Raw genomic sequence first — 13,001 nt, 5'->3', positions numbered from 1 at the left:
AACACTACCTAGCAAAGTATACCTATTAATAGGTATGCTCGCTAGGTACCCCCCCTTTTTTAACCTTTTCTAGCCTCTAGCTTGTGCAGTTTAATAGTTATAACAAAACCCTCTACTACAGAAATATAGAGGTAGTTTTTCTCTTTCTTTTAAGCCCTATTTCGCTAGAATCTATGTATTATTGACAAAGTTTTGGGGGGTACCCACGAAGGACGTTGGAGTATACCCATTCCGCCAGCCTAGAGGGGACTAGGCTATTACAAGGGACTATGTCCTAATTAAGATCTAGATAGACACAAGCCCTATAGCTAGGAAGGAAAACAAGCAGTTCGCCCTTGCAAAGGCTGACTAGGACACTCCTTAATCTTCCTGCCGCGTAGCGGTGTCTAGAGAGATTTGTATTGTGTGATTAGATCGCGTTGTTGTGATGCGTTAGATGGTGCAAGATGCTTCTTAAGTGTTGTTAACTGCTTATATAGCGTGTCCTTACTCTTAATTAAGTAAAGGTGCTTTGCAGTAATTATCTTACTAATCTTAGAGTTAAACTTAGTAAGAGCCTTCTTCTAACACCTAAACTTAATGTCCTTGCGCTCCTATTACTTGTACTCCTATTAGTACAGCTTCTGCTGCGCAGCAGTAAGATAAGTAAGTAACATAGCATTATTATTATAATCTGTTAATTAAGGTTTAATTAGTGCTATTAACATAGGCAAGACTGCTGCCTTTGTAGCAGGGTTAATGTACTGCTAGAGCTTGTTCTTCTACGCAGTATCTTTTTATATAAACAGCTACTTATGCTAGTTATTAGCTTAATTAAGGATAACTGTCACTTAGGTGACTGCAGGGTCTGACTTAGTAGTTATTGTAAGTTGCTCTACATAGTATAATTAATTGTAATCTTAATTATAGGTGCTAATTAGTAGGTTAGCAGCTCTGTATAGTATAATTAATTATTAATCTTAATTATAGGTGCTAATTAGTTGTTGTGAGTGAGCGAGCTAACTAGTCGCAATCCAGGCTTATAACTATTGCGGTATGAAGAGCAAATGTATATGTTGAGTGTATTGTGTTGTTGTTGTTGTTGTATCTATGTTCTCTAAGGCTTCCTGTGGGGTTTGTTTTGATGACGTCTTTGTAACGCAGCCAAGGTAAGAGGTGCTCAACAACATGAGGAAGTAACACCAGACCACCGCCAACAACACGTGATCTGCTTCTCCTCTCAACCGTTACAATATATCTACTTAAAACGTAATATTATAGAGGTAATTAGAGACCTACTAATAAGGTATGTTTAACGCTCTAGCAGCGCTGTAGATACTGTGAAATTAGCTAGCATAGAAGGCCTAGATAGTAAGGATAACTCTACCTTCTCTAGTAGTATTCTAAAGTTATTGTTATTAAGGCATGTTATATTAGGGTAAAAGGTAGTTGTGCTAAGAGAAAGTAGCTAGTTTAGTGATATGGCTGGCTTAGTGATAATTTACGTTAGAGTTATAGCTGCTTGAAGTTGAGTACTGACGTGGTGTTGATGCGCGCGGGGTGGTAATGCCAGCAGAAACTGTCCGAGTTTTTCTGCTAGGGTGGTGATGGCGCGCACGTGCTGACTAACTACGGTACCCGTGTGACCAGCATACCCGTGATGTACGTTATATTAGCTACAGCAGCCAGCGAAGGGGGAAATCCTCTTGCAGCTAGGTTAAGTGCATGCTAAACAATCACTTCCTCTTCATTCTTGTCTAGGTTCCTTAATAGAGGTACCTATTCTACTTACGCAGGTTGCCTAGTGCGTTGATTGCTTAGGGTTGTTTAAGAGACGTTGTGAAGGGCTGCTGCGCGTTGCTAGGAGAGATGACAGTTCCCTGCTAGATGCACAAGGACGCGCCCTTCCAGTAGCCACGCAGACGGCGTGGCACAAGAGTGCGATTGACATTTGCATTACTGGAAGGGTGAACGTTAAGAGTGAACGCTTTGGGCATGGTGGCCTGTGCTCTCGGCAACCGCGGCCGCGTGTTTGTAAACACCAGATGAAAGCATCACCAGCGCCATTGCGCACGTTTGCGCCCCACCACGTCCAGCATGGAATCATACAACCTCAAAACTGCGGCGTCATACATCAACAACCTACTTTTGGCTCGAGGGCTTTTGCGCGATGGAAAGAGCATCGAGTTCGCCCACCCGTCGCGCGGAGAGGGTGGAAAGGAGGCTACAATGGCTCAGATTATCAACCTCGTCCACGATCTGATTCTGAAGCGTGACGTATGGTGAACGGCTATTCACGTGTCATACAGACACTGACATGTAGACAGCGTGACCAAGAGTACAGAGAGTCTGTCGCAGAAACAGTTCGGAATCTACGTTCAGAACAGTCGCGCCAATTGATATCACTTGAAAAACTGCAAACCCGCAACGCAGACCTCACAAGACAACTGTCCCTCGCTCAGTCGCAAGAACATGCCGCTCGCGCCGCCCTACGAACCGCCGAATCATCAGCTCGCAAGCTGCGCGCAGAGATGCTGCGACTCAAAACAACGGTGGACCAGGTGCGCACGAGTTGCGCGAATGACGTGCGAAAGCGCGACATCCAAATACAGAGGCTGAAGAGCCACTTGACTGCTCAGCAACGCGGAAACAAAACAGGGTTGGTTGGCGCAAGCATCACAATCAACCCTGGAGTAGCAGGGCATGGTGGATCAATAGGTACCCTTCGAGCCGAGGAGCCAGATCTCGAGGGTCCTGGTTATAGCCTGAAGCAGGAAACAACCGAGTTCTTGACGCAATTGAGCCAGAGCCTGAGCGACGAGAACGACAGCCTGATCGCTCTTGTCAGGAGCACGCTTGTGACTCTGAGGGAGTTGCAAGGCATGCCTGAGATGATTGCGCAAGAAGAGGCAGATGGACTTTCAGTGGTCGGAGAAGAAGACGAGGTGGAACGACAAGGCATGATGCAAGCGTTGCCTACCAGCTATGAAGCTCTTGCTAGCGACACAGATGCGGTTCTTGATAACCTCAAGAATTTGCTTACGAACCCCAATTTCGTTTCAGTCGATGAAGTGGAGTCGCGGGAGGAAGAGATTCACAGATTGCGAGCTGGTTGGGAGAAGATGGAGGGGCGATTGAGCGAATCATTCAAGCTCATGGATTCATGGCGGAAGCGCATGGGCAACGGTGGCACTATCAACCTTGACGAGCTTACCAGGGGTCTGGACTACGATACTGATATGGAGGCAGATGACACAGACCATGTCTCTATTATCGAAGTAGAAGTCAAGGACGTGTACGAAGAGGAGCGCGAAGAGGTCGTAGAGCATGGCGATGAGGCTATGGAGGACGGTAGCTCTGTCTTCAACGAGGACGTGGCAGAAGTCGAAGACCAGGAGCAACCCACACCAGAAGCTGAACCTGCACCAGAGCAGACAAATGGCGACAAGTTGTTCAGTGTCAAGCTGCACCCTGAACAGCCGGAACTGCAAGAGACGAAGGGCAATAAGTCGCCTCGCAAGGTTGCCTTCTCAGTGTCCATCCCTAACACGCCATCAGGGGTCGAAGTCGAGAACACAGATACACCCGGACTTGATCTAGTCGATGCAGAGACGTCCGGCCACTCATCCCCTGCAGCAAAGGCGGCAGCCTCCCAGGACCGAGCATCGAGACCGATAACTCAAGATGAGCGCACACCACGCCATGTACGTTGTAATGATATCTGCGACCAGATTGCGATCATGGCCAGCAAAGTCATTTTTCCTTCGTCTCCATCCTCAACATTCAACTCGTCAACAATAACAATCTCTGATCACCATCAACAGACAAGAAAGCGAAATTCAAGTTCACGTGCTCATCCGGAAGAGCCCTCCCCCAAAGTAAGCATATTCGACAAGCTCAAGGCAGTCCAGGTGGAAGCGGAAGTAGCCGCCGCCAGAATCCAATCAAGCCCTGTCACGTCGTTCAGATCGGCGAATGGCGAAGATAAAGCGGACGACGAGAAGCAGAGACGCACTACTCGCTCGCCGACGAAACCCTTGCGTATTGGCGGGCGGCCGAAAAGGAGAAAGAGCACCCTGACACCTGCAGAGCTGGAAAATCTCTTGGGTTGCTAATCGGCCGGTGCTCGACTTGCGGGTGCTTGTGCGTGTCATGAAGACAGGTTAGTGGTGGGGCGCATAATGAAGCTGCATTCAATCAACGTTTTCACATCGTGCACTCAACTGTTGACGCGATGTCAATGTATTGGAGTGGCTGGTGCGCGGGTGACCAATACTTTGTCGATCCTTGTTGATTGGGCAGATCAGAAGGGAAGATGCATGAACGAGGCCGTGGGTCGGCGCGTAGGGACGGCAATTATCACTCTGGCCGGTGCGGACTGATTGCATACTGCGATGCAGCAGTGATATGTCCTTGGTGCAAACGAGTGCGAACAGGTCTGAGACTTCGACGTCGAAGGAGGTTGCGTACAGGAGTTCAAGTACTCCATGTTGCAGCGCCTGTTCTTTGATTAGCAGCAGGTCTCACAATAACGCACGCAACACGACATCGCGCGTCCACACGTGTAACGCTTTCTTGTGCCCTCAGGGTCACGGTACATGATGACTACATCATTCCCGTACTACGACCATGTCCTCTAGCTTCTGCAACTCTTCCACAAACCCGTTTGACGTCGCAAAAGGCAGCCTCGTTCTTGTCAAGCGCCATGCCTCCACCTTTCAGTCGCATATTTTCTCCTGTCGTTGAGCACCTCGCGTGCACTGCGCCAATGCAGCACTGCTCATCACCAAGCCTATCTCCACATGGCAGACGTCGTGTAGCCAACTTATTTGCGATGCAGTTGGACGCGCACAACGACGATGGTGGTTGGTTCCACTTGAAAGCCTCTAAGTTTAATAGCCGCCGACGTCCTACTTCGGGATATTTTGTGATCGAGGGCAGCACAGTCACAGCGCCTTATTGGCTGGTGAGGAATTTGGAGGCTGGGCGACGAGGAAATGGCTGCTAAATGCTACCAACACGACAAGGTACATGGCTGCAAGGTTGCAGGGACGAGGTTAATACACCTGCATCTGTCTTCGGCCTTCCCTTCACTGCAGGTTTGTCGATGCAGCGTGATGGAGCCCTCGCTGCACGGGGAGGAGCGGATATCACATGGCTATACCCGTACTTTGATGTGATAGGCTTCGTGTTTTCACGCTGTGTCTGTGCGCGCGAGATGGATATTCCCCGCTCACTCTGACGAGTGATGAGCTAGAAGCCTCGCGCCGGGTACCACGAAGCTGACCTCTCACCACTCGAGATCCTCCGTCAAGCGCTCAACACACATTCGATAGACTGCGCATCTAGCCTGCTCCCTGCGAACATGGCGTGCGTAGGCTGCACAAGCAATCAGTCTCTCCGTTAGTGCTGTCACTTCGGCTGGCCCCTCGCAAAGCGAGTCCCGCTTACGCCAATCCTAGTCCTCTCTGGCGAAGTGCTGTGCGATGTTGGATTCTATATATGTTGGCCTTGGGCCCTCACTCTGACCTTTTCTCTTCAGCAAGCGTGTAAACTTCTCAGAGCTGTTGTGTTCGTTTCTCCATCCTCTTTCTAACTTTTTTTGTTTCTCGGCCTGGTGCCACCTTAATTCAATCTTTATTCACTATTACCAAACTCTCGTAGCTGGTCTACACCTCTCAAAACGTAATCTTCAGCTCTACTTGCTCGATACACAACACCAAACAAACTCGACACTCTCGCATAATCGACTTTCGTCAACGATCTTTCTACCGCTTCATCAGCAATCACTTCGACGTTTATCCATTAGCTTAGCCAGGACGCAACACGACTCATCAGTCATCATAATTCAACTACTACCGAAAGTTTAAGATCGAAATCTCAATTACAATGGCCGCCATCCAGCTTAACTTCACTCTCCGCACTTCCGCCAACTGCAAGACCGTCCACCTTCTTGGTTCCTGGGACGGCTACCAGGGCCAGCTTCCCCTTTCCAAGGACCCCAAGAAGACCGGTGGTTGGGTTGGCTGCTTCAAGTTCCAGGGTGCCACTCTCAAGCAGGGCCAGCGCTACTGGTACTACTACATCATCGACGGATACCACGTCTCCCACGACCCCGCCAAGGACCACACCACCGAGCCCACCACCGGCCGCAAGCTGAACATCATCGACATTCCGTCTAAGGCCGCCGCCGCTTCGGTCAAGTCCTCCCGCGACTCCCGCCGCGCTTCTCAGAACATCCCCAAGGGCCGTGGTGTTTCCCCCAGCCGCATCGTCGCCCCCAAGCCCCAGCGTCCCGGCCAGACTCGCCAGGTCATCAACACCCAGTACAACCAGACCACCCTCGAGCAGCTCAACCGCCACTTTGCCCGCCAGGACATCAACTCCGACTCCGAGGATGACTCCGACTCTGACGCTGACTCCGACGTTCCCTCGCTCACCTCTTCGCGCTCTTCCGACAGCTCCTCTCCATCCAGTGTCAGCTCTGGTAGCTCATGCTGCACATGCGAGCGCTACGGAATCACACGCAAGGGCGACCGCGTGAAGCTCGACTGCGGAGGTGCCCGCTGCTCGTTCTCCGATGAGTCGGACGAGTGCAGCTCCGAGGACGAGTACGTCTACGAGCAGAAGCAGACCCGTCGCAACGGTGTCATTATCCGCAACTAAGTCAACGACCTCGATGACTACAAGTACAACGACCCCACAACTGTTACGACCATTCTCCGTTTTTCGATTTTTAATTCTTTCTGTGAATATTATGATGGCCCGCTTTACGGTTTGTATTTGTGTTTCCTGACGCTCTTTTTGTAAGACGCACTTTTGTTGCTGCTGGTATTGGAGCATGGAGGAGGGGTGGTAGGGAAGACGGCTTATGTGCCTCGGACATGGTGCGCTCGCAGCACGCACAGACTAGTAGACATCACGATGGAGTCACTGCTCATCGGACCTGATGTTAGAGAAGACACGCTCATGTAGAAATGATCGAATACATGGCTCGTGGTATATTTGCAACCTTTCAATTATGTCCACATGAGTGATGCGGAAGAGGATTCAGGTTGCTGGTGCTAAAGCAGGGTGCTTGGGGTCGGAACATTTACTGACTTCTTCTGACACTCGCTCTCAAGCGAAGACGCAATCGCAATCTGGAAACGCGCAAACTTCGAGTGGGGGACAGAGGGCGACCTTGTACACTGACAAAAAGCACTTGGGCTGAGCCGGCTTCGGAACTGTTGAAAAGTGTACCACGAGTCTGCGAGTTACTTTTACGCCCGAAACATCTCGTTCTGTCTAAAAACACCCATCAGAACCATTGCCCATCATATCTCAAACCTCCGACTGATTCTCTCCCATGCACGTGAACATAAGATCTAGGATCACAGGCTTCGAGGTGCGCGAGATTGTCATCGACGAGAAAACTCTGCCTACTTTTGGCAATCATAGGACCAAGGGTGGAAGTCCGGCACCAAATTTCTTCGCAGGGGACGATTGGTCCCCTCCTAGAGCTATTCTGGCAGGGCAAGCTGACAGCTCGCGCATCATTCATACATTCCTCCAAATCGACATCGCTGAGCACGCGTAGTCTCCGTTTGCCATTTGACCTACACGGCCAAAATCGATCCGGATGTCGCACCTACGAGCAATATGTTACAAAGACTGTCAGCAGAACAATTGCGACTTCGACGATACGGCCCTCTGTTGGCTTACATCGGTTTACCTACGCTATATCATCATTATTGCTCAACAGCTTCGTGAGCTCGACAGCTTCGCAGACTTTTCAATTTAAACGTTGTGTGTACAGATTTATTCGACTTGTCATTGGCAGTCCTGCGCAACCATCGCATACGACCTGGAATTCTCCTCAAGTGAAAATACACACGGTGTCCTCCCCTTACCCACTATTTGTCTCCGCTCCCACCCCGTCAGAGCATCCTCACTCAAATCTAATTCCTCCTTCTCTTACCATATCCTCCTAAATTCCGCCATAACACTAGTTTTCTGTTGTATACACTTGCTCTTCGTGATGATCTGTACAGCAGTGATCAACCTTTCACTCGCTCCACCTGCGGGGATCATATCCCTCGTCTTCTGTTTGAAGAGCACGTACCAATCTAGGAACAGATTCTCGTTCCCGAGAAGGTCTTCTTGCGCGGCCTCGAAAGCGAATGGGAAGAAGCCAGCTTGGTTGCTGTGGATTATACCAACGAGCTCGTACGCTGTGCTGCCATCTGTTAGGGTGGTGGCGTGTACAGAAATACTGTGAGGCTTAATATCATTATATGAGAGCACAATGTCATCGTCCAGACTATTGATATCTTCATTTTTGAGGAGTTGGCCTACTTCCGGGAGGGATGAGCGGATCAGCACGCCGTCTGCGGTTTCAACAATGTCGCATGCAGCTGAACGCCGGAGTCGGTTGCGCTCAACGAGATGCCTGAGGAACTCGCGGAGGTCTTTCGAGTAACCGCAGCGGGGCGAGCCGATGCAAACACTTCCTTCTGAATGAATGAATGGTGTTCCAGCAAGGAGTTCTTTGACAACAGGATCCGTGCGTCTCATTTGATGGACTTGCTTGACAGTCACGACAACTGCATCGACCAACGACTCTTTCTGCTCTGGCTTCAGTGATGGCCAGACCGATTCCAGAGTCACAGTCCCTGTGAGAAACCTGGATACTGTGTACTCGAAATCTCTTCCGTCAGCTGTCATCGCCTTGTCGCATTTGTACATCTCTGGTACCAGTCCAGGGAACTGATGGTTTGCTGTACTACATATAGCCGTGACCACCTCAAGGATGGGCTCGTCATCGAAGACCTCCGCGTGCACTAATAAATCCATAGGCCAGTCATTGGTCTCGAATTGGGCTCTGAATGTGCAAGTGTCGATTGTTTGTGCGAGGATAGTGACCTTAACCGGTTGGGCATTGGGAAAGATGGCCGAGAGAATGACTGTATCAGGCGCAAGATCATGATCCATTGTTTCTTTGTTTGTCGTCTTTGTCGCGAAGCTGAGCGACGAAGACGATAGCGAGCTGCACAACGCTGGATTTTGAAGTGAGGTTGAATTGGTAGGATCGGACCACCTGCGCATGCCTGCTGGCGCTGTTCAAGTCCAGACCGGGGTTTGATTGGCCGAGATTCCTTTGAAGGCCACATCGGTCGTGCAGATTCGACAAGATCTGGAGTTACGCCATGGGATCCTTAGAATTCTCTGACTCTTCTCCCGGAAAGCTTGTTGTTGATCGTATCAGCATCTTGATCTGAGCCTCGACTCACCTCGAGCTCCCAAATGGCGGTTATGCGCGACACCGCGGCGATGCCGACACAACACTCTCATTGCGTTTTGTCCGTTGACCGGTCAAGCTCGAGAAAATCGCTGTGCCGTAGGGTCAAACCATTATATGACGGATCTCCGAGAGGCCTTCAGTCGTCGAAACACGTAACTCAGAGGCTCGATGCTGGACAGACAGATCTGGATACTCTCGCTCTGTGGACCTCTCAGCCCTTAGAGGAAATGTTCCAAAGCAGTCGCGACGTCTCTTCGGAGCTCGAACTTCTCTTCCTCATCGGGCTTGGGGTCCCACAGCGCGTTAGAAAGATCCTTACTTCTTCAGACACATAATTGACAGCTCCTACGCCTAAGGCAGCCTGGAAAAAAGATATCATGTGTGAAGATTGACGTGCATACCTGGGGCTTCCCACAAGGCTGTTTCGCGAGCTTACGAATGGGAATCGAGTTGCGCTAGACCATAAACTCATTCCATCTCATGATCAATGCGATTTTAGCATGCTGGTCGCTCTCTCAGTACTGGTCCGGCCGCGTAAGAGTAGCCCAAACCGTTGTGGTGAACCCATCAGATGATACATAAGAGGTGTTGTTGTACCCGATCTCAACGATGAGCAGTCCAATCTCTCCTCGCGCCACTATTGCCATGCCGAGCAACAACACGGGTGATATCGAGCTTTTGAGAGCCGCATTGCAAGAAGAGATTATGGCTAAGACAAGCCATGGTTTCAAAGCCGTTAATTATTTCCGCTGCGAAACGGTCTTTCCGAGCTCGTTCTTCCCTGAAAAGCCTGTCGCGTCGTTTATTTTCTATGGGGCCTTCAAAAGCGCTGTCAAATCATGAGATCAAAGTGACAGCTAGCGACGTCATGTCCGCGCTTAGCGTTTGTTAAGCGTTTGGACCCCAATACGACATCGAGCAACGACCTTCACACGAGTCTACCACAGTGATGCTGGATGTTGTTTCCTTTAAAGGTGAGAGCATAAGGAATGATCCTTTTCGGTTCATTGCGCTCAAATATGCCGATCGCTCAACTTCATCTGTGTGACTGATAAAGGTCGGAGTTGTCGCTAAGTTGCGTCGTTCGCCAAAAAAAGCTTGTAAGCAGTCCCTTAGCTTTGACTTTTGATATTGACGTCCCAAAGTACAATCTTGGCAGACAAATTGTTTGAAAGGGACTTCGTATCTTGCCTGTGGGCGACTTAGCATCCTTCTGCCATTGCAAGGGTGATTCAACCTTAGCAACGAGCCGTTCTCTGGCATCAGTACTCAGGAAAATCGTGGTCAACAGTTTCTTTCCATGCTCGGAGCCCGCCTCGTATATCTCCAATGAACCTTTTCCCGCCATTGTCGAGGCCCAAGTCTTTCATCTTCTTGACCGTTAATTGGGAATCGTTTCCTAGTCGGCACACCACGAAGATTGGCTTCTCGGGTTGGCGCCTCAGACCTTGTACCCAAAGCGGCTCTTCAATCTCCATTGAGTCGAAGTTGCTATCGCTGGTGTTGGTGCGAGTCATAGAGACAGTAAGGAATGGCACGTTGCGGCTCCCTTCAATATGGCAGAGTTCAAATTGAACACTGTCCCTAGTATCAACTAGGATGTGGTTTTCTCTGCTCGATACAGTCCCCGTAAATGGGTTCACCCCTGATCGCAGCTTCGCGTAGTTCTCAGCCGAGATACGCTCTTGTGGGCTCAGTACGTCGATGGGTTTGATGCTTCCGCAGAATTGCACGTAGTCTAAGCTGCCTGAGTTCAGTGCTTCAGGTGTGATTGTCGATTGTGCTGAGCATGCTGCACACTTTGGTTTCCTGGCGCGTAAGCGGATCAATCTGAACATGGGACTGGAGTATGCTGAGAACAGCAATAGGCTCGGCGGCTCCATCGTTGCTGGATTGGTCGTATCAGGCTTCTGAGTCAAAACTTTGATTGCTTCCACAGCTTGTAGAACACCCATGACGCCTACAACAGGTCCAAGGATGCCGCCATCTCCGCAAGACACAACCGATGCTGGAGGCGGCGGCTTGGGAAAGACGCATCGATAGCAAGGTCCCCCTTTTGCGTCGCCTGCGGGTAAGGGTGGATTGTTCAGAACCATAAGCTGACCGTCGATACGCAATGCTGATGCTGAAATAAGCGTCTTACCAAGCATGACGCAGCTATCTGAGATAAGGTAGCGTGATGCTGGGTTGTCTGTGCAGTCGAGAATCATATCGTAGTCCTTGAAAACTGAAAGGGCAATATCTGAAGTGAGGATGGACTTGTGAGGCACAAGCTTAACGTTTGGATTGAGTCTGGGTGTGTATTAGTGTCCCGAACTCGCAAAATATGAAGCAAGTACTGACGAGCTCAGAGCAACCATGGCACTTTCGACTTTGGTCATCCCTATCCTTGCCGTTGAGTGGAGGATTTGACGATGTAGATTGGATTCCTCGACGACATCGCCGTCTATGAGACCGAGAGTGCCGACTCCCGCTCCTGCTAGGTAGGCGGCAGCTGGACACCCGAGGCCGCCCATACCCACGAGCAGTATTTTAGCTTTCCGCAACTTGAGCTGCCCTATTTTCTAAAAGATTAGCAAAGGTCCCATCGCTGCAGTCTACAAATGCAAACTGACCCTGCAGCCCGATCTCAGGCATTATGAGCTGCCGCCCATAGCGCTTGTACTCGTTCGGTTCGAGCGGCCATCTCCCAGCATCAGTTGTGATATCGCTTACTGCTGGAAGTTCTTGGTCCAATATCGCAAAAATTTCTGATCGAAAGTCATCTGGCACACCAAAGTTCATGTCATGGTCCAGAGGGTCATTGGAGAGCTTCGGTTTCTGCCGCAGAACCTTCTCTTGTTGCTGCTGGTTGTGTTCGGCTTCTGCCAACTGCTGTCTTAGATCTCGCAACGATGCTTCATGCGACGCTATCTGTTGCCGCAGCGAATCTATTATCTGGGTCATCGTGCGTCTTTGCGGGTGAGCCTTGGTTGGAGACGGATTTCCTTTCTGGCTGAGGGGTATGTATGCAGCGATAAGATAGCAACGACGCTAGACTGACTCGCGTGCGCCGGTATTCTCACCTTCTGCATCTACACGGAAACCTTATACAGCTGTTCTGAATGTGCTAGACATCATATGAATGTTCTCTGGTCTTTTTTAATGGTTGGCCGTTGAAGGCCCAAGAGCCGTCATGCGCCCCAGTGCCAAATGACGACATGAAGATGTGCAGCGGTCCGAGAAACTATGATGACGTCATGAGTATTCCAACTGCCTTCATCAGCACACGAGTGACTCTTGTGCCTCCTTCCATCGTTCAACGAGGAAGTTACGCCATTAAGGCAGAAGGTTATTTGTAAGCTCGTCAAACCTGACTATCTTGGCAAGCTGCTTATGGCTGAATACCGCTGAAATATGCGGTCATTGCGCAGCCGCTGCATTGAAGATGGCTGATGGTCCAACTGACATCTAAAGACAAGTACACTTAAGTAGCTATCATAGGGGTTGACAAACTATACATATGCAAGTCATCGCACTGCGCATGACAGGGTGCTGTTATCCAAGTAGCTCAACTGCGATGGTTTCTCATCGCCATAGTAAGCACTCGGGTGGAATAGGTCTTTTGGATATTGCAGCTACACGCTTGTTTGAGATGAGCCAATAATGTGCTGTTGACAAGCCTGACTTGATCAATCTGGACTACCCATAATAGCCATTTAAAACGACACATAGCATTCGGAATACGGCAAGTCGGACC

At 49.9% G+C, this 13,001-nt stretch overlaps 4 protein-coding genes across 4 annotated transcripts; 2 read left to right on the top strand and 2 right to left on the bottom strand.

The window, feature by feature from the left end:
- Positions 1-2,048: 2,048 nt before the first annotated feature.
- M421DRAFT_422911 (uncharacterized protein) lies at positions 2,049-4,545 on the top strand. The gene is made up of 2 exons (XM_033593310.1): positions 2,049-2,256; positions 2,307-4,545. The coding sequence occupies exons 1-2, from the start codon at positions 2,077-2,079 to the stop codon at positions 4,092-4,094; spliced, it is 1,968 nt and encodes a 655-aa protein (XP_033446485.1). The 5' UTR covers positions 2,049-2,076; the 3' UTR covers positions 4,095-4,545.
- Positions 4,546-5,868: 1,323 nt separating this feature from the next.
- M421DRAFT_7166 (uncharacterized protein) lies at positions 5,869-6,645 on the top strand (the record flags this gene model as incomplete). Its single annotated transcript, XM_033596811.1, has 1 exon — positions 5,869-6,645. The coding sequence occupies one exon, from the start codon at positions 5,869-5,871 to the stop codon at positions 6,643-6,645; it is 777 nt and encodes a 258-aa protein (XP_033446484.1).
- A 1,290-nt stretch (positions 6,646-7,935) lies between these two features.
- On the bottom strand, positions 7,936-8,952 carry M421DRAFT_94089 (uncharacterized protein; the record flags this gene model as incomplete). The annotated part of the gene is made up of 1 exon (XM_033598172.1): positions 7,936-8,952. The coding sequence occupies one exon, from the start codon at positions 8,950-8,952 to the stop codon at positions 7,936-7,938; it is 1,017 nt and encodes a 338-aa protein (XP_033446483.1).
- Positions 8,953-10,314: 1,362 nt separating this feature from the next.
- M421DRAFT_220347 (uncharacterized protein) lies at positions 10,315-12,543 on the bottom strand. Its single transcript, XM_033588304.1, has 3 exons — positions 11,878-12,543; positions 11,606-11,819; positions 10,315-11,554 (listed from the first exon to the last, which is right to left on the bottom strand). The coding sequence occupies exons 1-3, from the start codon at positions 12,206-12,208 to the stop codon at positions 10,525-10,527; spliced, it is 1,575 nt and encodes a 524-aa protein (XP_033446482.1). The 5' UTR covers positions 12,209-12,543; the 3' UTR covers positions 10,315-10,524.
- Positions 12,544-13,001: the final 458 nt, after the last annotated feature.

This window comes from Didymella exigua (assembly GCF_010094145.1).
Source record: "Didymella exigua CBS 183.55 unplaced genomic scaffold M421scaffold_23, whole genome shotgun sequence".
Taxonomy (NCBI): domain Eukaryota; kingdom Fungi; phylum Ascomycota; class Dothideomycetes; order Pleosporales; family Didymellaceae; genus Didymella; species Didymella exigua.
Note: the sequence above shows the minus strand (reverse complement) of the source record. Positions and strands in the feature narration are given on the sequence as shown.